This window comes from Atta cephalotes (genome assembly GCF_000143395.1).
Source record: "Atta cephalotes unplaced genomic scaffold scaffold00025, whole genome shotgun sequence".
Classification (NCBI taxonomy): Eukaryota; Metazoa; Arthropoda; class Insecta; order Hymenoptera; family Formicidae; genus Atta; species Atta cephalotes.
In genome coordinates, this window is record NW_012130089.1 from 991107 (window position 1) to 1018986 (window position 27880).

The following is a 27880-nucleotide window of genomic DNA, read 5'->3' on the forward strand; positions in this document are numbered from 1 at the left end:
ACACACACACACACACACACACACACACACACACACACACACACACACACACACACACACACACACACACACACACACATATATCTAAGCTAACACACAAACGCACAATGTGTCTAATATCGTACACGATTTAACTTTCGGCCATCGCAAGCTTCGAATATTTTCAGCTTGAGCGAACACGATTTTTTTTCTGATGTACAACAGCTATAATTATATTTCACATTACTTTACGCAATCAAATGTAACAAAATTATATATGTGCATTTTATCGGTTAATATTTGTGCTTAATAGAGCTGAGATGAGAAATGAAGTATACTGAAAAAAATTTACTAAATCTTAATACATATGTATTTCTTTAGAATAGTAAGGAAACACATTTACTTACAGGAAATAAATATTTACTCGATAAAAAATTATAGCTATAACAAATTAATGATTCTTGTATCAAATAAATATATGTTTACATTTAGTAAATGTTTACTTAGAATTACTCAAGCAAATATTTATTAAAGTTTAATAGTTTTTTCAGTGTAGATAATAGAAAGAAGCATATCCGCCTACCATCTTCTAATTTTAAATTCCTCAAGGGAATCTCTAAATATAAAGTTATATAACCAGAAAATTGAAGAACTTCACACGACTCTTAAAGTATGAAATTATGCTCGCGCTTTTCGTATGCTAATTAAATAAATATGTTTAACATAAGGAATTCATATTATTCTCAAATTAAATTACTTACGTCACACACGTTCTTCTCTCTCGCTCTTTCTAATCTTATTAAAATATTCAAATTACAAGAGAACCTCCGAAGCTGCGTCGCACCGAAAGCAATCCCTTACATTCACTTTTATCCATATATCTGATTTTTATTTCCGACGAGGCGAGGAAATCTTCGAGACTCCACTGATTCGCACGTGCGAGACGAGCACGTGTACGCGATTTTACGCGAATTTTCTGTGTCTCCTTTCGGCGGTCGCCGGATTCGTTGCGTTGCCGCCGGCGAGATTCGTCGCGGATGATTCGTCGTGTGCACGTATCTACGCAAGCACTAAGTGACTTTAACCGGTCGCAACAGCTTGGTAATTGCCGCAAATTGACCAGCGGATCCCAAATGCGTGCGCGACGCGTGTGTGATGGAGCGCGCGGATGCGTGCAAATCACATACACGCATATTAGACTGCGAGAACCGGCGCGCGTACACGCATCCCTGCGTGTCGTTGCCATCAAAAATGACTGGAACGGGAGGGGAGGACGAACGGAAGTTCGTTATCTGGTATCGAAAAATTTCTGAAGTGCAAACATCAGTCATGAAGTTATCCTGAGAACTTAAATAGCGATAAGATAGTTGAGACAAACGTGGACATATAAATCCGACTTGAAAGCGAAATATTGAACCGTAACATCCTCATTCTTATGATATCATTATTCATTTATTTTAGTTTATACACGGAAACAAAAAAAGATTAGCTGCTACTGCAAATTAGATGGTAAAATATGGCGTAGCATTTTTAATTGGCTGCTGCAACCAATTAAAAGTGCTATGCCATATTCAGCCAATCTTTTCTTTCAGTGTAATGTTCGTATTTTTTATAAGCTTAGTGTATTTTCGTACGTTAATCCACGTATACCAAAATAAAAGTTAAATTCTAAATGGCTCCTTTGTTTCCGATGTTTTTCACGTAATTCATTCACGTAATAACGATTTTTTATTTGTCAATTTATTTCCGCAGAGTCTGATGCTCCGCTTTTCCTCGCCAACAATCGAGGCTCGCATGCATGCGCATTTATTGAAATAGCCTATTTATCTGTTCGCGCTCTCGATTGGATCTAATTCCAAGGGGAGAGAGAAACGTTGTCTTTACGTTTCTTGCCCGGATAATTGAATAAAGTTTACTTTTACGCGAGCAAACAATCACGAGATTTTCCGGTGGAAAATCTTTATAAATTGCATCGAGATGCGAGTCAATGAACTTTATAATAGTGTTTAATCTTTTAAGTGAAAGATTTAATGAAAAATGATCCAATAGCTCTGTAGTAAAATAGGACTTAATAGCATTAAAATAGCAGACGGAATATTCAATAATGTGACAGGAGATTCAATAATTTGATATATTACGTTTGAAAGACACGAGCCTTTTTACAATGAATCTCGTTTCCGTTTGCGAGTGATTTAATGATGAAGTCGACAGACGAATCATTTTAATGTTGAAAATTAACGATAATAACAAAATACTTTTTAATGGACTTCGTCGTAAATGTCAACATGTCATAAATCACAGACATCCAGATATTAATTCCTCTTTTAATAGCAAATCTTGTGCATGATAAATCAAATTTTATATTACAGATTGAAAATATCCCATCATTTATAGATTTCGCATCATTTACAGATTTTTATGTCTTCTGTTCTGATAAAAAATTTTCCTTGTTCTCTTTTTCTCTCGTATACGATAAACAACTTTATGTCAGAACAAGTCCTCCGAAGCACAAGAGAGTTCACAGTACATAATGCATAATAAATGGAAAACAAGTTCTAAAATATAGGTAGTCAGGTTATAATCAAATTCAATGAGCACACAAATACAATTTTTATAAGAGAGGGAAGGAACAGAGAGAGAGAGAGAGAGAGAGAGAGAGAGAGAGAGAGTATTTATTACCTATTCGTAGGGCTGTCGCCCTACCAAAGAAACAAAATAAAATTAAAGACAAAATAGAAAACGAAAAAAAATAAAAAAATTTAAACAAAAAACTAAAAAAAATTAAATTAACAAAGAAAAACCAAAAAAGGATACAATATGTATAAATTCAAGCACAATAATAAATTTTGCAAAAATAAAATAAAATAAAAAATAGAATACAAAATATTGTATTAGTGTAAAATTAAAGAAAATGAGAGCGAAGAAAAAAAACAGTGACAGATTTAAATTAAGCAACTTCCTCATGCAAGATGAAGTTGTCACGGATGAGAATTTTTGTTAAGATAAAGATAATGAGAAGCATTTCAGTTGATGGAGTCAGAAGTACAGGAAGCTTTGAGGGAAAACAAGAGAAATAGTAGGCTAGACAGAAGAAGTCCCAACAATCCCACGTGCTCACTTGCGCAAACCGGCCGTCATTCTATTTTTAATCTTTCTCCAATACTTGCGACCGCATATTTAACCTGCACCTAACTCAACCTGATCTCTGGCTGCCGAGCGTGCGCGAAACTCGAGCGGTTTGTTGTTAGTTCGTCGGGATAATCACGCGAGTGCACCGGCCAGGTTGGCGCAGCTCTCGAGGTCGATGCCGCGATGTCACTCGCGGTTGCACCATTCTTTCATTCGGCAAGAAATGATCTAGATTCAAGGTCGATTGAGCTAGGCTCGATATGCTTGAATTGATAATATTGTAATATGCAGAAAAATAAAAGAAACTATTGTATAAGTATCATTTAAAGTATTTATATAGACGATCGAAATAATTATGAGAATAATGAAGTAGTCGTAGCATAATTGTAAAAAATTGCTAAAAGAGAACGATGAATATCGAGTCCAAAGTCCAGTTCTATCAATACTAACTTTAATCTCAGTTTAATTTTTTATCCTTTTTATCCTTTTCTAATTCTTAGAACTTAAAGAAAGATAAGAAGTAAATTAAACTGAGATTAAAGTTAATCTACATTGATAGAAATAAACATAAACTCGTAATCATTTGATTCTCTGTTAATCCTTTGATGCCACTCTATAGAAACGATATACTTGAGTATGCCGTTCATCTAATCTAATTTGATTGCTTTATAACTTTCGAATATAACTTTTATTAAAAATGAACATATTATAAAATTTTTCAATTGAACCGTCATATTAAAGAACATGATACCAAACAAATGTATGTATCTTTATTAATAAATTATAATGGAAAAAGTATTGAAGAACGCTGGAAAAAATCCAGTTATATCATATTTAAAATAACACTGAAAGGTTAATTTTTCCAGCCCTTTACTTGGATCAAAAGCAACAATACGATTATAGATTTCTAAAAAAAGAAAGAAGTTTTTAGCGACATTTTCTTTCTATCCTTCAAACTGTGCACTCACGATAGCATTGATTGTCATTGGATCATCACTGATCATGATTGCATTATTATCATAATTATTTCGATACTTTTTAAATAATCCTATGGTTTCTTATAAATATGTTCGGAACATTATATAAATTATTATTACAACTAATTGATTCCTTCGGTGATAAATGGGCATCCAACGGACGTGGTTATTGCTAAACTCATGAAAAATGTATGGAACCTTTTTCACTCCGTTTCCTAAGTTTCCCTCGAGTCTCTTTTTGCTTTCGAATTCACGACGGTTTCATCGATTGAGACAGAAAACTTGGTTTATTAGCCGACATAAATTTTTATCGTATTAGACATAAAACTAAAATGCGAGCCACCATCACATAAGTTAGATACGTTTAAATTAAGTTCACTATGCGGAAATAAATTTTATTTTGCGTCAGTATCAACTTTTACAGGAAAGCATCATAATGGCACTGAAACAGTCATATTTTGAAACAAGGAATACAATTAATCTATTATTTTATTATAACAAATTTTAATCAAGAAAAAGTAAGATTTTTTTTAAGTAGACTCTCACCCCCTAAAGGTATTAATACACATTTCAATTTTATATTCATTGACCGCGCAAGCATAAACTCAGTAGCAGATATTCGCTACTGAGCCCTTATAGCTACTTTTAGAGCTGAACGGGTCTAAGTCGGCCACAGCGTAAATAAGTCCTCATAAAGTTCGGGACGGGCCATGTTTAGCGCTTAAATGGCAAGAACGAGAAGACGAAACTAGCGTCTCACCCATCCACGGCATGTTTACAGCCGTTGTTTACAGTCCGTTCTCGGTGTGCATAACCCCCCCGTGTACATAACCAGATGTACTTTTAATTCTTGGACGCGTACATTGCCAGCGCGAGATTTAGCACATGCGTCAAACTGCGGTCACACTGTACTCCCAGCGCAGTATTTATTGCGCAGAGCCAGATCGTGGATGAGAGAGAACCATCATGCCAATATCGCAAAAAGATCACGAGCTAAAAGCCTTTCTAAATGAATACGCGATCTTATTGCGGGTCAACGTCCTCAAGCGAAATTTCCGCCCAGAAAAAATTCCACCTATTGCTTTTGTCAAAGAATATTTATTCCACCTATTGTTTTTGTCACAGAGAGCCTATAACAGAATCTGACTAAGAGTAATTTTGTCAAGATCTTATTAAAAAAAGATATATGTACTTCCTTTCTGTATATATACTACCTCATTTAGCCTATTATTTTTTCTCATCCTATTTATAAGACGGTAGATATTCTTTTTAATTTTTTTCCTCCATATATAATCCATATGTATTAAAAAATTGGAAGAATGCTCTATATGGAATATTCATACAGAAAAAAATTTAAAAAATGTTATCCTATATAAATAGGACAGTGTGAATTACTTATATTGTCTCACTCTGTAATTTTAATTAAGATTATAGAGTGAGACACATAGTAAGTTAAAATGAAATAGTATAGCAGGATGATAAGTTAAGTGTTTTAAAACATTTTAAGTAATTCCTTACATTAAATTGAGACAAAAACTTGATATTGATTATTGCATATGTCCAAAACAGTTTATTGTTGGTTTAAACAAATACAGGCTGTAAGTTGAAGGAAAGAATTTCGAATTATTTTAATGAGATTTTTACATCCTTCAAACATACAAAATTTTCATTAAAATAATTGATTTTTAAGATTTTTGGAAATTTTGTTCTTCAACTTTGACCTGTATTTTTAAATAAGTCGTTAACTAAGCCGTTTAATGTGAAAACTCACTCCTTCAAATCTTTTAGAGTACTTAACTACCACTTTGTATTTACAAGAAAGTATGTGTACCTTTCTGTCTCACAGGATTTTGGCAAAAAAAATCGTAGCTAGACTTTATAGTGTCTCAGAACAACACGAAGAACAGGTGCTTCTTCACCGCACTTTCCATATAGAAAAGAACACATATATGATCAAAGATTACGCCATTTATCTTGTCAAAAATATTCCGAAATATCGTGCTCCGGAACGATCGGCAGGTCTTAACAAGTAGAACTATCGACACTCTTTCTTTCTCGGATGTCTGCCGCGGCCGCTGCCAGACGTTACGTAACGATTAGGCCGCGATAACAACCGCGCACCTTCGCCTTCGGAATTGATCGATGATGATCGATGGACGGACCATCATCTTCTCGGACACATAAATGTCATGCATTACACACAAGAAAGAATTTATTTTCGGCGGTATCTTCTTTTTGTTAAACGTCCATTCTTTCCCTTATATCGCACATACACTTCCAATCGTTTCTCTTTCTCTTAAAAGAGCTACTCGATTCTTATCGGCACTCCCTTACTCAACCTGGAATACTTAGAAGTAGATATATATATATATATATATATCCATGGCACAATTGTAAATTATATTTCCGCGACGCACTCGCAATTCTTCCTTTAAGTCTCCAACTTTGCATAAGTAAACGCACGGAACAATGACTAAGAAGCGTATTTTTGTCACATCAAGAAAGGAACTTGCAATATTATTTAACGTAAGCTTCTGTTACTTAATTATTTTTCTAATATCTTTTTTTTTCCTTCTAAAATTGCAAAAGGAAAAATGAACGACTTCGCGACATGTGCGAAAAATAGTTGGGCATCACGCTCTTAAAATGTAGAATTTATTATTATTGACTCGTATCACTGTGCCATCCAACTTCTCGTAAAACGTCACATACCACGGGATCTTTATTATACACGAGCGGTCGTGTTATTCAGTCGCGAAATCATTAGTCAATAATTCACTCGTTATTATTAGCTGTTGAATGTAATTCGGCGGAAAGAGGTAAATAACCGCGAGCGAATTTGTGAGAACGACCGATCGAAGTATCTGTGGATCCAGTGGGTGGAAAAATAGAAACGACGGGAGGAGAACTGGAAGAAATGTACCGAGATAGACGGGTGAGTATCCCCGCGAGTCGTATGATTGCACAATCGAGTCTCCGCACGCGGAATTCGCAGATACGCTGCCAGCGGGTACGTGAGAGCGCAATGGAATCCGGCCAAAAGTCTCCGAGGGTCGACTCCGTTATTAAATCGACCGACGTATGGCTGTAATCACACTACAGGTTGTCGGTGTTCTATTTTAGCCAATCATGATGCAGCGAGTGCAGGTTAGCTGCAACATGATTGGTGAAAATAAAACTGACAATCAGCAGCAATCGTAAAGCCGGTTCTACATTAGTTGCAAGCCGATCGCAAGTTTATTGCGACAGCCAATATGAAGCGTTGATTTCAAAATGCAAGCTTCAGATTGGTTGTCGCAACAAACTTGCAACTAATGTAGAACCGGCTTAACTGACAACCTGACAACAAGCATGATTATGGCCTAACGCGGAATCGGCTCTCTCACTCGATCGGCCCGAACGATTTAATTTCACCAATCATGTTGCAGTTAACCTGCATTCGCTGCATCATGATTGGCTAAAATAGAACCGACAACCAGCAACCATAATTGACAATCTGTAGCGTGATTACAGCCTAATACGGAATCGGCTTTCTCACGCGATCGGTTCGAATGATCAGTCTAACAACTGTTGTGTTCCATGTGCAAATACTTAGACCTGATATCTTTGATTCGGATCATATCTTCCGCTATCGATCGATTTTTCAATCTTGAATTAAGATAGAAATTAAAGATCGAAATTAAATTATCAGAAATTTGTTGCAAATTTAACCTGATTCTCTTAGTGATATCGATTTTACATCATTCAAATAAAGTTCCTTAAAGAGATTCCTCGAAAACGCGAGACGGATTCGATCTTTGATCTGTACATGTTAGATTAGATCGTTGAACTAGAACTTTAACGTACAAGCTTTCCAATCCTTAGGTTCTTGACTCTCTTCTGCAGAATATTCATATGTTTCTATCTCTTTAGGGTTTTAAATATCTATATCTTTGATCGATGTTTTCAAATTTTGGATCCCGGAAGTTTCATTTGAATCCTCGAATCTTTAGACATTTGATCTTCCGAATCTATAGAGACTCTCGGGTTTTCAGGCACTCAATCCTCCGGATTTTTAAATGTTCGATCGATGGAATTTTCTTTCTTTTTTACGAATTCTTTAAACATTTAATTTTTAGGATTTTTCTCAAATCTTTAGGACATTTCGGGACCTTATAGATGTTCGAACCTTCGGTCGAATTCTCTCGAATCCGCTCGCGAATTACGAAAAGAGAGGCACGCGTCGCTCTGACTTTTATCGCGGTTGTTACGCAGCGTTTCGGCCGCTGCGGCGGACTGAAAGACACTGGCCAAGTTCCGTCGTCATACGATTGCAGCCGCGCATCGTCGCGCCTTGTTCTCTCTTTCGTTCTCTCTTTCTTTCTCTTTCTCGTCATTCAGGTATTCGATTTGCAAATCGCAACTTCACGCGCCTCGCTCACGCCAGACCGTGAAATTTCCGCTTTATGCGCCTCACGTTATCCGCCTTGAATCTCAATAGTTACATTACATTTTACACTAATCGGTTCGATACATATCGAATAATTTATGAAGTACATCGATCAAATAATAATGGCATACGTAAGAACAAATTGTAGCGAGATAATAGACGCTGATTATGAAGAAACGATTTTCTGAAGAATTTAAAAATTTAATTTAATCAGATCTGAAAAAATAATTTTGTTGGACATTTAAAATAATTACGTTGAAATCTGAAACATAATGAGTAATGCTGCAAAAAGTTTTCACATTCTAGCAACCAGTTTGAGTATTCTACACAATTATTTGTACGATTCAACAAAATTATTCAGAGCAATATATAGCTAACATTTTAGATACTTTAGGAAAACTATCTTTTCCGTAGATTTAACATGTTTCAACGTTACATTTTAGATTAATTAAAAAGAAAGAGGATAATATTCTTTTATCCATCTGTATTCTAAAAATTGCACCTTCAGAATTTTCTATTTTTAGTTAGCTCATGTTTAAAAATAGACGTATTAATATTTTTGTTAAATACTCAGACAATCAAGCAAAATCGAAAAACGAATCGATGTGCAACATGAACACTGAAATATTTCTCAGGAGATAAATATTCAAATTGGTGCGGCATACATTTTGCATACATAAATGCCGACTGAGTAGCAAAACGTTACATGAACGATTCCTCTCCGACGAATTTGAGATGTTAATGTCACGCGATGTGGCTCGCAAACTTCCAAGTTGTGAATGTAGTCTTGATAACTAGCAAATATTTGCGCACGTATGTGCTTTATGAAATTGTAAATTAGAATTCGAGAGACAGCATTGACATCATTTCAATATGGCTTGGCGATTAGATGATCTTGTCCGTTTCTCTCTTTCGTCCATTTCGCGTTTATGTTTACTTATTTACATACCTCGGTCACATAATTCCGACAATAATTTTTTCCCGAGAGAACCGATGGAAATAATCTTTATGTCAACTTATGTTTAAAAATAAATATAAAAAAATAAGTATATAAAAAAATAAATTTAAAAATAATACGGCGCTGCGTGAGTGCTTAATAATTTTAATGGGGACATTGAACTAGCAAAAATCGAACACATACTTTGCTAGTAATTATAGTGTAATCATAATTCTTATCTGAAATTCTTTTTCCTGCATCTTTTCTAAATAGTTGGATTATTATATTTATATCTATTTTGTATTTAACGTTAACAAAAAAAAAATCCAATCTAAATCAAAAATCGTAAGTCTTGCAGAGTGTAAAGAACCATCAACTTGCATTTCTCTCTTTTCTGATTTTTTTTTTTGCTAAAGAGTTAACAGTCAGATCCCTTAACTATCTCTGCCTTTTAAATCCTGAGATTCATAAATCATTCAAATCTTTGGTTCTTTGACTGTTGTACACGCGAGGGAGGTAACAACGAACATAAATGACAAGTATCGATCGAGGCCATTTGATTCGAATCGATCTGACCGCAGTTTTTCTCCCTCCCCTTTCCCATCGTTCCTATCTTGTCGTTGCTGAAAGCGATCCCTTATGCAATCGATCTGGTTAAGCTCTCAAGGTCCCGAGTCTCTACGCTCAATGTACGCTCGATGTACAATCTACAAGATAAAAAAACCACATCTCTCATTTGAACGTTCATAAAGGTATTGAGTTTAAAATAATCTGACTTAATGAACTCGGCAATTTCTAAAAAAAAAAAAATTATAATATTCATCTAAATTAATAACATAATTATTGATATTTCACGTAACGATACAGTATATTTCTGTTAGAAGAAAATACTATAAAATATAATAATATAATAATATAAAATAATATAAATATTGCTATTTTACACTGAAAAAAATTTTGGTCATTTTTAGTCCAATGAATGTTCGTTAATTATACATTAAGTCGAACATTAATTCATTGATATAATAACTGGATTCATTTATATAACTACATATTCATTCTTACAATGAATTCTAATAATAGTTTTATAAAATCATTATGAGAATTCTCATTGGACCAATTTTCATTAATTCAATGAATATTTCATTGTATTTACGTATAGTTTTGGTATTACGTACGTACAGTGTACTGTACTTTATATTGGATATAAATAGTCTGAGTGACGAGAATTGAAGGAGAATTTATGCGTGCCATAACTTCAAGCAGCCGCTCTCGTGATCTCTGACGCCGAATTGTATCTCCACCGAGTTAAATAAAAACAACCGTTCCAGTTGAACGGTTGAGTTGTAAGACAAACGCGAAACGTTAATCGGCTACGCGAGGTCGTTCCACGTAACCGGGTCGAGATCAAAACCGTGTTGCGACTACGATGATGATGGTGACGTTAAGGACGCAAGATATTATTTTGAGATGTCATAGCACGTGGTCAACGTCAACTCTCCGTTGCAACGCGAATGCACTTTTCGCGCGCAATTTTTAGAACGGTTGACGTTTCAACGATTGTCTACAGCTGTACAGATCTTTGTGTGTTTCTCTGAATCATTAAATTCCTGATTTATGTACGTGATTCGTCAACAATGTGAACTAAGCATTTATTGATAATTACTTTCAATCTAAATTCTCAAATTAATAAGGAGAAAATATATTACATTTTTCACGCATAAAAGCATTTGATATACGGAGCAAATAATTTAATCTTTATTTACAGGACAGAAAAACTATTACAATGGCGCTGAAATAATTCCATTATTTTGCAGGAAATAAAAGACAAAAAAAATAATGAATTATAACAAATTTTACTCAAGAAGCAAAGCTGTAAGATTTTAAAAATAGATCGCTATTTAAAGGTAAACGAGAAATATACAATGCATGGATTTTTGCTGCAGAAAGTTCTTGCCATAGCAAAGAATATTTTAATATTTGTAAATAAAATTGAATGAAAGAAATATAAGGTTAAACGATTAAATATTTAGTTTTTTGTGGAATATCAAGTAAATACAAATGATAAAGCAACAAATTAAAATTCTTTTATAATGTTATAATTCTTTTATAAAATAATAATCCTTTCATGTATATCCTACAGAGCGGCGCTAAGTGCTTCTACTTTTAGTCAGGTAATGTACGTTATCTATGCTTGACGCACTTCTACGTTTTAATTTCTTACTGCATCGTCAATATTCATTGTAAAAAAAAAAAAAAAAAATACCGCGATTATCGGAACAAAGCACGTTCAACATGTTTTTTCAATTCTCTTAGCAGATAAGGAGTTTCTGTTTTTAATGCATTATACACGCGTAATTTTTTTTACGATATATACACTTGTTATAATTCTGTAAATGTTTCGCAAAAACAATCAACATCTTATGATTCAAAAACAACAGTCTTCCCTCTCTTTCGAATGACAATCTCATTGATCTTTTTACTCGATATCTCCAAGCTATCGATGCAAGAATAGATATACTGATTGATATAATTCTATATAACATTCAAGTGAGCTAACGCGAGGCAATGTAATGCCTCCCGTCGAACGAGAAGTCGTGGTTTCACGCGTAGCAGCTTTCAAAAGCGATCCTCGCGAGAATTCTTGCAGGAAAACCGGTCAGACACGTGCGAGAAGCGGAAGATAATATCACATTTCTTCGGCAGACAGCAATGCGAATACGTATAATATTCCTTACAGAAAAGTATCGTGCACGACCTCTTCCTGCGCTTGTCGGCATCAATTTGAATCTTAATTTAACCTTTCTGCATTCTGCATAAAAAATTTTCTTAAACTTTAACTTAAACTTTATTAAAGTTTTTAAATTGTAATTTGACATCGTGCTGCACTTGTTTTATTGCAACTTATTTCGTCGATTAAATCATTATACAAAATAAAAGAATGAAAATATGAACGTTAGGATTGTTACAGTAAAGTCCTAAAATTCCATAACTTTTTCGATTAATTTTCAAACAAAATTTCATGATTTTCTCTCTAGTGCTTCAATAATATTTAAAAATTTCTTGTATTTTCATCATGATTTGAAAACCATTAAATATTTTATCGAGAGAACCATTTAACATAGCAAGATAAATCACTAATAATGTTGCTGAAACTGCTTGCATTTGATTGTCAAGTTGGTAATATTCCAAAGTAGATGTGATGTAAGTATATTGAACTTCCTTAAAGCCAAGAATTTTTTTAATTTTCCAGAAAATTTTGCAATTTCCGGACTGTTCCTTGACTTCTCTGATTTTCAGTTTTGTGACAACTCTGATCACGTATTTCATTTACGACAAATTTTCTCCTACGATCTTCATGATATCATTCGTTGTATCTATCGACTTACTTGCGACAGCATACGGATTTTTAACTTCAATCACCGTCGCGATCGCGACTGAGCTTGCGCGACATACGGGACACAACACTTTCGCCGACCGCTCTCGCTTTCGTTCGACTGTCGCGGGTCGTCGACGTACACGGACGATCGGTGCTGAACACGCACGCGGGTATCGACGAGTTCCGGATTCGACCGGGAGAGGAACGACGAAGTCATGTACCGCGACGCGCAAGCGTCAGCTTTTCCACCTCGACTGCTTTGTGCGCTGCTTTGTGCGAGCTTGAAGGGGAACGCACATTCGGCCTCGGCGAGCATTCGATTGGATGGACTTTAATTATCGATCTGAGAAGCAGATTAATTAGTTAGCAATGATAATAGTAGTACAGAGGCATTGCGAGCTTTCCTAAGAATATATAAACGATTATATTACGAGAAAGAACTGCGATCAACGCACTATTTAAAGTGATAATTGAATATTAAATTATAAGAAAATAAATGCTAGAAAAATAAATATCATTAAATTTGTTAATTAATTTGAAACAAGATCTTTACAAACTAAAATCATTAAATAATAACATCGTAGGACTTCGAGGAAAGATTAATATAATATTATTTAATATTATTCACATGACTTATGTTAATCTTTTCGTTTGCGATAAAAATTACATCACTTCACTAACATATATTAAGAAACGTACATGACCTGATACCTACAATATTCACGAACTCTTCCGCTTCCGGTGGCAGAAACCAACTGAAGGTACGCGCGTTCTCCGACGAAATCGAGAGTGCGAAAAAGTCGAGAAGAGGGGGTAGAAACGATGGCGAAGGGATGAAATGAAATATCCGAGAAAATAGCAAGAATCTAAGGGGACGGGTCAGAGATAATGTCGGAATCTACCAACCACCTTTCAGCCACCAATGAAAACAGCCACCGCCCCGAGATAGCGGGATGGAAAAGGGGTCGGTTTATACCACGAAACTCTCTTCGTTTTCCTCTCTTCGAGAGAGATCGGCAATCCCGGGAAATCCGGCGCATGGATTCCCCAGAAGGGGAATAACGTTTAAACCGCGAGGGAGATTCGTTTCATCCATTCGATCCTTGATAGTGAGAGTTCTGTTTTCGGCAAGAGAGAGTTCATTGGTAATTTAATGCGTCTTGTGATCTTCCACAATAAAACGTCCGCGGAATAAAATTGTTTTCATGCACCCTTTTCAAATAGAAGCCGCGAATATTCGGAGTACCTTCGACAGACATGCGAAAAGCACCAAATGCGAAAAGAGAACCGGCGTGCTAAGAAAAAAAATTACACGAAAACATCCGGCTAACTTATCGCATTAAAAGGCATCAGATTAACCCTTGAATGGTACGGTATTCAAGACATATTCGAAAAAAAAATAAAAATAGAAAATTTGAAACTTTATAAGAATAAAAAATCAGAGCGGAGAAAAATTACTTTTAGAATCATCTGAAAGGAAAAATTTGGTTTTTTCTAATTAGATAGAGATATTTTTGAATGCGTTTTTCTTATCTGATTCATTAGCTAAATCGTCGAGAATTATTATTAAGGTCGTAATCAAACAAATAAATTTCTCTTCGTATTATTTCGATGAATCATACTAACGAGGAAACACAAAGAAGTGTTTTAATAAGCTTTGAATATGTTAAAGTACAGAAAAAAATAACAGACATGTATTTTTCTATATAAATATTTTCTCGTATGCTAAAACGAGAAGTCCATCCTTTGACAAAAATAAATTACTTTTTTTCTGAGTGAATATCGTTTAAAGATATAAAAAAAAGTTTAAGTTAAAAATTGAATAGTCTTAAAAGTATTTTACAACAATAAAAAAATTTTTATTTTTCATAAATAAATAGTTTTATTGAAAAAATTTATTGCTATTATATAGTACTCTTGAAACCATTCAACTTTTATTTACAATTTCTGTAAATATCTTTAGTGATTCAGATAATATTCTTTCAAGAAAAAAAATCTATCTTTTCCAGAAGGAGCTTCATCGCCTTAACCTACGAGAAACATTTATAAAAAAAATACATATCTCTTATTTTATCTATACTTTGATATATTCAAAGCTCATTAAAATCGAAGGGCGACATTTAATTGTGTTCCTTTGTAAAAGTGATTAGAATTAATATGTTTGAGGCAATCAATCGAGGGTTAAATCTGCGCCGAAAAAATCAAGAGAGCACTTACCTCGCGTGATTCTGTCGCGGCCTTCGCCAGAAGTTACCGGAAGTAGCATGTCCGCAGTAGTAATAGTAATAATAGAAGTAGTAGTAGTAGTAGTGGTAGGAAATAATTTGCGTATCCGGTTAATCGGGCAAACGATAAGTTTAAATATTAACATATGAATCGTTGCGTGTATTAATAACAAAAATTAATTGATTCATTAAAAATGCTCATAAATTATTATGAACAAAAAAAGACAAATTTTTACCATAAAAATACATAAAAAAAGAAAAATTAAATTAATGATACTTGTTTTCCTTTATAATATTTTTAAAATAATTTCAGTATAATTTATATCATTATTTCAATTTTGCGAATTCTCACGCAATTCGATAATTACGCAAAGGATTCAGTTGATAGAGCGATCAAGGACACGATAAGTATGATGGAAATTAATTTCTCACGCGATACATTGCGGAGTTAATGAACGTAGATGCCTGATCGAAAACCATGTGCTTTGCGAAATTATTATTACGTATGACATAAGCTTGCAGTGTCATTTAGGAAATGTTGGCGCAAAATACTAGAAATCTAAAGAATTGATTGGATTTCATTTCCGTCATAATTTCAAAATTATTCTTCAATAGAAAAAACGGAGCTGATGACATAGTAATCTGATGTAATAATTTACTTCAAATTCACATTAAACTTCAGGGAGTATTTTGACTAAAATTAAAGTTAGATTGCAAAAATTGCTTAAAGTATATTATAAATTTAACAGTAATTGAAAAATTTCGAATATTGAGAATAAAAATCAAAAAGTTTCATTTGTTTATTGTTAAATTTATTGTCTTTCACGTAGCTTCCGCAAAAATGCACGAATCAATTATAAAGTAATATTCATCGGAAATGAAATCAGATCGATGTACAATTTAATTAATGTAAGACTTAATTAAATTTCTCTAATGTAATAATTGAGCAATAAAAAGAATACAGCCATGCTTAATTCAAGATATAAGCGAAATCGAAGGTACTCCAGTTTGATGGTGAAAAGTGATGAAGAAGAATAAACCAGCACCGAACAGGGAGGATAATAGCGGATCCTACCTTAGGATGTAGTTGACACAGACGACAGAGATCGGCTTTTGCTGCTTGGAGCAGTGAATGAGGGTGGCCTGGGTAATAACCCAGGCGTAACCACCTCGCTTGCCAAGGAATCTGTACGCTACGGTCTCGCACTGGCCCTTGCTGAACACTGAAACAGTACAACGATGTTGATGAGAGAGCGATCATCCTAGGACTCGGAACATGCGAACGCATCCGTGCGATTTTATAGCGCCGCCGAGTCGCACGCAGCTGACGAAACATGTGGCATGGGATTACAAATTTTATCGATCGGCAAGGGATTGACGAATATATCCATGCATTAGTATTGACGACCAAAAGGAATAAAAATATAATTTCTTAATGCAACAATAAATAGTTTGCTGCTTTGATAGACTTAGAACTTAGAACTTTGTTATAAAAGGAGAAGAGAATCTAGAAATTGAGAATTTTTAACAAAATAATGTATTTGCAATATTTTCACTAATATAAAATGTAGTCAATAAATGCTAACTCGATGAATAAAAATAAAACTAAAATTTATTAATAAATAAAAAATGAAAATAAAATAGTTAATAAAAATAAGGATGCATTACAAAAAAAAATTATTAAAAAGATTACGGATTTTTCTAGATTTGAAAATATAAAATATTTGGCAGTGATTTAGAACTTATATCAAAAATTATTATTTCAATAAAGGCAGATGTTTTAAAAAATAATTAAGATAAGATAAACAAAATTTTCGTTTAAATTATAAAATTGTATTGTGAATATTATATAAAGTACTGACCTTATTGAACTGCTTTACATGTATATAACATTGATTTATATATAGGTAATATAAATTTCCAATTTCAGCCCAGATCATTTTTTGCAAAGATTAACACATACATATATATGCAATCTAAAAGATTATCAAAATATACCATTTCAAATTATATCATTTCTCGTAATTCTGTAAGCTACGAGATTGATAATCTCAGAAACGGAGATATGAAATATTTTATTGCGGTTCCGTCATAAGATTACATCGCACATTTTAGCGCTCCAGGCTGCTTCAGGCCTTCTTCGAGAAGCGTATTATCTCGTTTCTAGAAATGTATCTCCCTACATTCTCATAAAACACGACTAAGGTGGGATTAGAGTGGAGCTGATTCGGCCGAAAAACCGAGGCTGATGTTAAAGGAATAACGTTGCGGATTGCTCGAATATATGAACCTCCTAAATCGTCCCTTACAATCGTCTGTCAGTATTATTTTTATTGCGTATATTAAAATTTTGTCATCAATAAAAAATCTTTTAGATATCTGCTACATTACAGAGAGATTTATCGATAATAAATTCACCAATTTTTAATTTCAAAATATTTATAATTAATTTGTCATTTTCCAATGTCTAATGCTATGTAATATTTACGTATATTGGCAATTAAGTGTTAGATAAAATATTTATTAAATAAGATTCCAATTATAGCATATGCTATTTTTAATTTAATGATGTGCTCAATTGCGATGTGTTATCCTCGATTCCTCGACATCGTCGAGGATAATTCTCCAGACTGTATCTCAATGCAAAATGTCAGTCAAACAATAAATATCTTTCGACATTTTTATAGCCTCGCACTTTGTCACTACATCTCATTTTTCATTATCTATCTGCCGTTTTATGAGTCAATTACCGAAATTGACACGATAAAGTTACGTGTGTGCTCGTAAATACCGATAGAAGATGCAATAATTGCATAACTGGTAGCCGATAACGTTAGCCGTGCGTTAGTTTGTGCGACTTGATGGAAACCGTAAAAAAGGTCGTCGGATAGCGTCGCAATCGATAAGAGATATGATCGTCCTTGAAACTTTTTTCCTCTCGGGTATGTCATTCACCCAGGTCGATCCATTCCGTAAGTCACTTCTCCGCCTCTCTCGCCCCGCGTTTCTCTTTCATCCAAAGCTTTTTATGTATCTCGTTTATTTTGATGGTTATCACGTTTCGCATCCGTATTACTTGCGTACAGCGTAATACTTGAAACCGATCGTTAGACAAAATAGCAATGCAACTCTTACACGAATTGCCACTTAACAACCATTTGATTTTATGCTTCATTGTATACGTGTAACTCGCACGTAATAAAATTTTTTACGATACGAGAATGGGAATCTCTTTTAGGAATTTTAAAATTCACTCAGAAAATCAAATGATTAAAATATTATTGAATATCAGAGAAAGAATAAAAATTTACATAAAGAATTTAAGATTAAGTGATTTTCGCAATTAAACGATCCTAATCAATTTTCAGAAATTGATTTTCATAAATTAAAGAAGATATAAGAATCTTTTGAAATCGAGGATGGAAGTTCAAGTAATTTTCAGATATTTAAAAAAAATTTTAATTAGTAATCGAATTATCATTTTACTAAAAAAATATAAAATTGAGTAAAAAGAAAAACGTAAAGAATACTTACGGCATTTGAAACATTTGTCTAGTGCAAGATTGTCGAGTGCATGATAAAACTCAAAGACTGATCGACCCATCAGTTCCTCACTGCTCCAGCCCAAATATTCAGCTAATCTAAAACGAGACAAAAAATATTCCCAATGATATAACGTAAAATAATATTCAATAATGCAATTCAATTGTTTTGAAAATACTATATATATTTGTAATACAATACGCGTCACAAGGATCATACTTGAATCTTATGTACGATAAGCAAGGTAAAACTTATCGAATAATGATAAGAACGATAAAGATAATTCAATCAATCATTGTGCTAATTATGCAAGCCAACGATAATGAAAATGACGAGTCAAGCTGTACTACTTTAAAATAATAATGTAACAAATAAAATTATTTTATGGATTTACACACGAATTAAAAAATCCATATTGTGTCGAACATAAAAATAAGAGATTGATAAAAATATAATAGTATTTACTTACTTTTCGTCGGCGTAGGTAAATTTCATGCTGAGATTGTGTTTTGACAAAAAGGTATGACGTCCCAAAGGTATCTCAATATTACTAGGATGAGGTATAGGACTACCTACGAGCACTAGAGAAGTGCCTGTATCTTGTCCCACGTCCTCATCCTCTTTGCGTCGCTCTTCATTATCAACTTCCATAGAGTTCGAGTTTGAGTCGCGGATGTTTGTCAATCTGCCAGTGCAGTGAATCACCTGCCAACATCCAATCACGAATATATTATTTACAAGCTAATTTAATTGAAAAAGGTTTCAATAAAAGAAATCTATTCAGATGAGTATAAAAAGTGAAATATTGCGAAAACTTTATGCAAATTCTGTTACTCGATATAATATTGATTTTACTTTTATGCGTATACATGTGTTGTATTTATATTTCACATTTATAAAAAATGTAAATTATTATATGTAATAAATTATATTTATATAGTAATTATTTGAGAATAAAATAAGCTATATTCTATTAAATTTATTATAAATTTTATTTTATTTCTCTCTTTCTCTGTCAAATTAATATTTATTTAACGTTTCGTACGACAAATACTATAATTATATTATTAGGTGTAGTAAAAAGATTTCCATATTTTCATATTTTAATATATACCTTGTAAGAAGCACTCTTCAGATTGACCTTTCTGCCTTTGCTAGTGAGAGTACATTTGAGTCGCAAGAAAAAGTTGCAGGTACGTTTTTCATTGTTATCCGCCGACTTCGAAGACAGGCACTCACGCAATTCATCATGGTCACAGGGATGACTATATTCGTATACACTTTGTCCCATCATATCCATCTGTGCAAAGCATATAGTTTTACTCTCCCCGAATTTCGACGAAAAGTGCAGCGAATAATCATAATAATAAAAATTCGTAATCACTTTTTGTATTTTTCATAACAAAACTAAATAAAAATTAATTAAAATATAACATAATAATTTCATTAAAATTTTTTTATAAATATAAAATTTATCAAAAATAATTTTATATACAAATTGGAAAATTCTTTAAAAAATGTTTAAAACGAAAGATAATGTTACTTAAAATATAAAAATTGTTTCAAAAATCATTGGATATTATTTTGTTTATGTCATTTATTAGTTTAGATTTCTCATAATTATAATTAATGTTTATGAAAGTTTGTTTGATCATTTAACGTACTTGTGACACTCCGAGATAGTCTCTGACATTTTCTGAAAGGTAGACCATGTTGCCGTCACTGGAGAGTACTAACATAAAGCCGTTGAGAGCTTTTGGAAATAATTCATCCATCTTTGCGGACGACTCGGATTTTGTCAGCGTAACTGGAACTTATGTTAAAAGATTCATAAATTTAGTAGTTATTTAGTAGTTATAAGTTAATTTTATGACGTTAATTAAATCCCAAAATTATTTAAGATCGCAAAATATAATATTAAAATCTGAAACTATTTACTTTAAAAACCCACGCTTATCAAACTCTTTGATTTAAAGAATCAAAAATGGCTATATCTAATTGATAATATTTAATGAAGGGAAATCTTATGATATCCTAAAGTTCAAATAAATTAAGTATCTTAAGATACATATTTTCTACAAATTTATTTATATAAGGATATATTATAGGATTCTGACTTGCTATAAAATTGTGAGAATAAAATTCCTATAAAGTATTCTACATTAAAATATATTTGAAACGTTTATGTTTATGTCTGCGTTTAAATATTTTGCAACAAATATATTTCTATATTTCTAGTTGAATAATATTTCTATGTTTCTAGCTGAATAGTATCGTATTTTATATCTCGAAAGAAAGAAACATCTTTGTTGCAGCGATGAAGACGAGCATTCAGATACTTTCATAGATACTCACTGGAATCCACGACGGCTCGGACTTTGAGGTAGGCAATCGCCAACCTCATTACGCTGGCCTTATCTAAGAGCGCTGCTTGTTCCGGTGCGACCGGAAGAGCAGCCGCAAGTTCAGTGAAGATATCGGTTTCTCTGCTACGTCTGCAGCGCGCTGCATCGCGAGATCTTTCCTTCCTCTTCTCGTTGCTCCTGCAATAACACGAAAAATTCGTCTAGCGGCTGCGAAATGAGCTAGTTCGTCGTATTATTTCTATGGAGATTGCGCAATTTTTGGTCCTTAAGAATGTTTTATAAACCTGTATTATAGAATCTGTGGAAAATATGCTGATTACATTGTAAACTATATTTTAACCCTTTGGCAACAATATGAATTTAACTCTTTCGCTTACAAAGAGATCTTTGAGAAACAGAGTAAATTTTTCATTGTATTCTGGATTAGGTATATAAAAAATCTGAGATAATTTTGATATATTTATCATAGCTTTAAAGTTTTACTATTACAATTTTATCATCATATAAATCGAGTTATATTTTACCGATTATTATAAATTTAAATTCATTTACAAAATTCACAATTAAAATATCGATGATACATTACTTGAGGATTAACATTCTTTGCTAAAACGCAAATTTTCAAAAATGTCATGAGAATTGGTGGAAAAATATGGTGAAAAATAAGGAACATTCGTGCACGTAATATAGAACTGGCCGAAAAATTAATGTTGATTTCGGAATATAATATATAGATATATCATTTTTCGTTTTTCACGTAAAATGAATCATGCATGAACAAGAGCTCTTCTGACTATCTCTAGACTTTTTTTTTCCGTAAACAGACATCTTGAAGTGCCTTGTAAGCGACAAGTGTAATGTCAGGTGCGCTATCACGCACGATAAACTGTTCTTTTTCGAAGAATTATAAACTAGTTCTGAATTAATGCAAAAAGTTAGAATAAAACAATCTATACTTGTTTCACTCTAACTTATTACACACACAGTTCAGAACTTGGGATGGAAGAACAGACCATAGTTTCATTGCTTGAAGGTCGTCAACTCGGTTCCATATTACGCTGTATTAGTCGCTAACCGCGCATCATGATGCATGCTGTGCAGCTGCGGACGCTACTTGATCTCGAAGCGAGGTTGCGCTTGATTACTAAACGCAAATATATATGCGTATCGATAAAGAGAACATTTAAATAGTAGTTCGATAGCAATTGAACTTGTTTGATTGGATCTGACGTATTCAACATTTTATAAAATTATCAACTTCGTCTTCAGTTCAAGAAATCATTTGAGCAATCTAATTTTAAACACAACAATCCTATGAGTTCGAGCGTGTCATTCGATTACTGTTATTGCTACAGAATGCAGCTATTAGCGGATTGGAAGGTGCATCTTTTCGGTCGTTAATCGAGAAAAAACGTCGACGTTATCGCTAAGCGAAGTGTTATCATCGCGACAGGTCGACCTTCGAACGATATTGCTTTTGAAATCGATCCTACGATCTCGTCACGTTTTCTCTCCCTCACCGCCCTCCTACCGTTGGCGGACTCCAGTCAAAGTCAAACTGATCGACTAATCCAATAGAACGATAGACATAATTAAACGTTGTGGAAAATTATCGTGAAGAAACGACTGTCATTTTCTCTTTTACCGCGTAATTAATACAAAATATTCCATATTGCATAAACTGCAAATAACATACAAAGTATGTTATTCCTCCTCCAATTGAACAAATAAAGTTTTCTTTCTCAATAGCAGTTTAATTTGTTTAAGTGATTGAGAAATCTTATTTCAAAGTTAAAGAAATCAAATATTTCTTAAAAAGATATGAAAACCCTGAATAAAAGAATATACAAATCTACCAAAATTAAGTAAAGTAATTCTAGTTGGATTCTAGAATTAGATTAGAAGAAAATTGATAAAATTCAATAAAATTAAAATATCCAGACTAATTTAAAAAAAAAATAGATTTAGTCTGTTAAATTTGATAATGCCATACTCAATTTTAATTATTTAAAATCAATTTTACAGGTCGCCACTACTCCTACTCAATATGTCGTTAATTTAATTAAAACAATTTAACTCTGAAGAAAAATGTATTAAATTTAACTCAAATTTAATTTATTATTAAGTGCATATTAATATGGACATTGTTTACTTTTGAAATTAGAAACCGTAGAAATGGATTACTACTGTTCTCTTAATATTTAACAGTTTATAGCATAAAAAAATCATTAGAAAATTTCAACAAATTTCATTAAAATTTATTCATTTATGATTCTATCGCGATAAACACATCGAAGAGTCTAAGCAGATGAAAACGGAGAGAATAAAAGGACATTATGATGATCACCGACTTACAAATAATTCTCGAGGAGTTGTTCGTCCTCCGCATTGTCGTAATGCCAATTATCGTTGTAACCATTCTCGTACATACATGGCGGTAAAACAGGCACATCGTAAGCGTATGAGGTGTTATAAAGGGGACAGCGATCGCTCGCTGGGCACTGCAGCCATCGTTCCTCGCTGCAGAAATTGAACAGTTCCGGGCAATCGTTGCAGAACCAATTGCCCAGTCCCGGGTCGCCCCGTCCCAGATTGTGTCGCCCTGATTCACGGGGCTGCTCCTCGGACAGCCTCATACCGCAAAATCGCGAATCGCTAAGTCTTGGATCGCAAAATGGCGGACCATCGTATCCTGAGTTACGAAGCCGTAGATCGTTGCCCATATCGCAATATCCCAGTGTACTGGGCCCCATATCGCAAGTTTGTAGATTATTGGGTGTTAGATTGCAAGAAGGTAGATCACGGAAATTCAGATCGCGATGATGTTCCTGAGACTGATCCATCCTTACGACCTGTCCATAGCGCGATTTCTTCGAATAGATCGCTCGATTACCCAACGAGGGTGGCTTGCAGCCGTCCGTCGGTGAATCGAAGTACATTGCGAGATCCTCGACATCAATTGGGCCCAGCTGACAAATTTTCGAGGTCGTGTTCGCCGTGCAAACCCCCGATTGTGGCTCGGCCAAGTGATCCTCGTTGCGGAACCACGTTGTCTCCGGATCGTCGCAGTCAGCACTCGCTGGAGCGACATTGCACGTCGCTGGTGCATTACTGCATGCCACGTTGCAAATCGCACCAGGCGCATAAGGAAATCTCATCGTGGAGCAAGATGTCGTCTCGATATCGCAAGCTCGTGATCTAGCATTATCACCAACGTGTGACGTAATACTAGGAGAGGGTACGACAATAGTGTCGGGTAAGACATTGTTAAACGCGATCGCTGGACCATAAGACGACGGTGGCAGCGGTGGTTTAAGCAATTTGCGCGACGGGAAATCGATCTCGTTTTCTCTCGCCATGTGATGCGCATTGACACCAGTATAATCCGATACCTTGTCGATCCAGTCGTCGGGAAAATCAGAGCAACGACCTCGCTGTTGATGACCGTCGCCAAGAATGATGTTTCCACCCTCCTCCCTCGTCTCACCATCTTCTCTTTTTCTTTCTGTTGCCACTTCGTGCAAACGCACGTTCATGTTTTAATTCCTTAATTTTTTATCCACGTCACTTAATCTCTTAGTTGTTCTCTATTTTTAAGAAGTTTTCTACTTTTTTTTCTTTATTTTCTTCAATCTTCTTTATCGGTTTTTTTAGAATTAATTTTCTTTTCTTAGAATTAATTATACTTATTTCGATCAAGACGAGCAATAGAAATTTGAGACTTCTCTGAATTTCTTCGAGGATCTTTCATCGACAAAATTTTTTCCGTTTATTTTGTCCTTTTTTTTCTTTGTTTGTTGTCTCTTTTTCTCCGTAGAGAACCGATTCTATTTGCGATTCAGTTCACAGTTAGTAGGAATTTCACGCTTTAATTATGCTAATTCTGTTGACGATTGTCCTTCACCTCTCCACGCCCGCTTTTTTCTTTCTTCATCTTTTGTCTTCATTAAAAAAATGTTCAGATTTCCTAAATTTACTCCGTTTATTCTTTTCCTTCTGAACTTTTATAATTTTCTTTATTTCTTCACTAGTTTCTTTGATAAGAGAATTAAAAATATTATCTTTACTATTCATTAACAAGTCAATCTCTATAATAAATTTAATCTACGTAAAAAGCTATATAAATCCAATCTATGTACATTCAATCTATGTAAAAATAAATTTTCTGCATTAATGCGTTTCATCTTTTTTGCATCTCAATCATTTTCCACTCGCTTGAAATTTCATTCCTCTTCTTTCTCACATCTAGTTTTCTCATTTTATTGCTAAGAGCTTATCTTGATTATAGCCGATCCACGTGGCCAATGTATAATCAGGAATTTCCTAACACCAATAAAGAAAAAGGTACAAAAAAATTAAATTTGCTTGTATACCTGAATATTAATATTCAAATTCTTCTTCACAAGTGGAATGTCTGCGTTTTTTTTTTCCAGTCCCCTCTTTTCTAATCTTTCTTTTCTCAATTTATTCACACTTCGCTCTTCTTTTCTATTTTTCACAAAGTTGGCCTCTTTTTACACTCGATACACACGTATATTCAATGACTACTTTCACGGAAAAAATAAAATTCCCTCAATTCCTATTACCTTTTTCTCTCTTAGAGTTCTTCACTCTCCTTTATCCGCTTATCCTATTCTATTCTTTTCAAGTTTCATCCATATCAATTGATTCGCACTTATTTTTTACGTATCCTTTACGTCTCTACAATCATTTTCATCCCGCCTTCAGTAATCAACAATAGTCGCAACGATTTTTTTCTATTATCTCTTATCGGCTTATCTTTTTTGTATCTCTCAGTTGTTTCTCTTATTCTTTATCTTAACCGAACTAGGATTGAAATTAGATTCGTGAGCGGAATGTCGATGATTTAGTTTAACGGTCCATCGAGAACTCAACCATGAGCGGGATCGTCATCTTCGTCCTCTTGCATGCTCCCTTTATGTAAGTGTGACTTTTAATCCACCTTCACGGTTCGCGCGATACTAAAGCCCGGTAGCAATGCGATGCTATTTCTGCTGGACGTTCTGAACGATCGTTATCTCGCACATCGATAACGATACTCTATCATCGACGCCGTGTGCGAACATAACAAATTCACTGAGCACGTTTTTACCATTTCAGACATTTTGATTTATCTATTGTGGCTCATCAAACGTTGACGTCTGCCATTCTGCAGGTTTCTGACGCAATAAATTATTGTCATCATGCAAACAACGCTACGAATTCAGCGTAAAAATATTTTTGCAAAAATATTTTTGTGATTTTTCGTATAAAAGAAACAATCGCGAATATATAATTGAAATACGAGCGATCGAATTCATGGAATACGTGATAGTAATTTATATCTCTCACAGAAATGTCGATAGAAAGGAATATGTTGAAAAACAATGCAATTAGCATATTTTTGCATTAATTTAACACGTACGCTTGTTACGATTCAGATATAAATCTAGTTAGAAATGAATATTTTATCGTTATTTTAGTGCCATATATCACTATTTAAAAAAAAAATTGGCAAATTAAATATCTGAAGAAACCAAATTAATCTTTTGGGAACACTATCATTTTCTGGCATTATGTGGGCATTTTGATAAGTTAGTGACTTTTTTAACTTTTTTTTCTATCAAAACTTGACATATTTTTCAACAGTCTCCTTTTAAAAAGTCATTGACTTTTATCAAATTGCCCATGGAATTATGTTGAAGAGATCTTAACAAATTTCGAATTAAGAGACACTTGTCAACGAAAACAACGTTGAGGCAAAAGAGTTTATTTTGCTTTGCGTATCTTTTAATGGAAGCAATAAATGGGTTATTCTCACTCTCTGTGGTCGTGTGTCTAATGACTTTCCGGTAATTTGAATGCCTGGTGGTCGGCCGCTAACATTCCTATCGCAGAAGATAACGTGATCCCCAACGGGTATCGCGCGCTTAAAAAGAACAAGAGAAGCTGTGTCCGTCACAAATCACTCACAGAAAAAAAAAAAGGTTTTGCTGAATTATTTAAAATTTTAGCTAAATACAGATCGAAAAATAAATTTTACTGAATTGTCAAAATAATTATATAGAACGCTCAAGCTGATTCTAGAATATCAAAATTTTTTGCAGTATTGCTCTCTTCATGCTTGAGTTTTCTAAAACTAAGTTTACTAAAACTAAACATAGATCGGTTCTTATTTTCAAGACGTTTTAAGTAACGTTTTAAGACATGTTTTAATGTGGCCCTCTGATTGGTTCGTGATACCTCAAAACAGAACTTAAGACGTCTCAAATAGACAAAACAGAACTTAAGACGTCTCAAATATAAGAACTTATATTTCATAAGATTATGAACTGGCTTAATCATATTTTTAAATTAATTAAAAATATACGTAAGGAGTTACGAACCAATGCAAGGTTTTTAATATAAATAATATAAATCTCAATATACAATATATTTTCTATACTATTTTGATGGACAAATTATTTTGTATCTATATCTATACACTTTAAATTTCTTACAGCGAAATCTCAATAGAGTGAAAATGCAACCAGCCTTGAAAAAAAAGTGAAAATATTTCCCTTCTTGAAAAAGAGTGACAATTTTCATTCTTTTTAGAGTGAATTTTCATTTCATAGGAGTGAATCTCACTCCTTTTTTTTTTAAGTGAGATTTCACTCCTTTGAAATGAAAATTCATTCTAAAAAGAGTGAAGATCATCACTTTTTCTCCAGAAATATTTTTACTTTGAGATTTCACTGAAAGAAATTTAGAACGAAAACTTTTATATGTATCAATACAATCATTCTTTCCGTACTCGCAAACATTTATCCGGCATTTTTTTTTAGCGAGACCATGCAACCTGCACGGATGCAACGCAATCCCGATGACGGGTATGTAATCTTGACGCAACCTGCGCGATCCTTGAACCGGCCGC

The 27880-nt window shown here is 33.8% G+C and overlaps 1 protein-coding gene across 1 annotated transcript in view; it reads right to left on the minus strand.

Moving 5' to 3' along the window:
• Positions 1-24500, minus strand: part of LOC105620242 — a 32638-nt gene extending 8138 nt beyond the window's left edge. Inside the window, exons 1-7 of the mRNA XM_012201747.1 lie at positions 23320-24500; positions 20954-21141; positions 20263-20411; positions 19713-19898; positions 19068-19303; positions 18590-18696; positions 16131-16278 (exon numbers count right to left, since the gene is read on the minus strand). Coding sequence (XP_012057137.1) covers positions 16131-16278; positions 18590-18696; positions 19068-19303; positions 19713-19898; positions 20263-20411; positions 20954-21141; positions 23320-24500 — 2195 coding nt within the window. The remainder of the gene's footprint in view (positions 1-16130; positions 16279-18589; positions 18697-19067; positions 19304-19712; positions 19899-20262; positions 20412-20953; positions 21142-23319) is intronic.
• Between the last annotated feature and the right edge of the window lie 3380 nt (positions 24501-27880).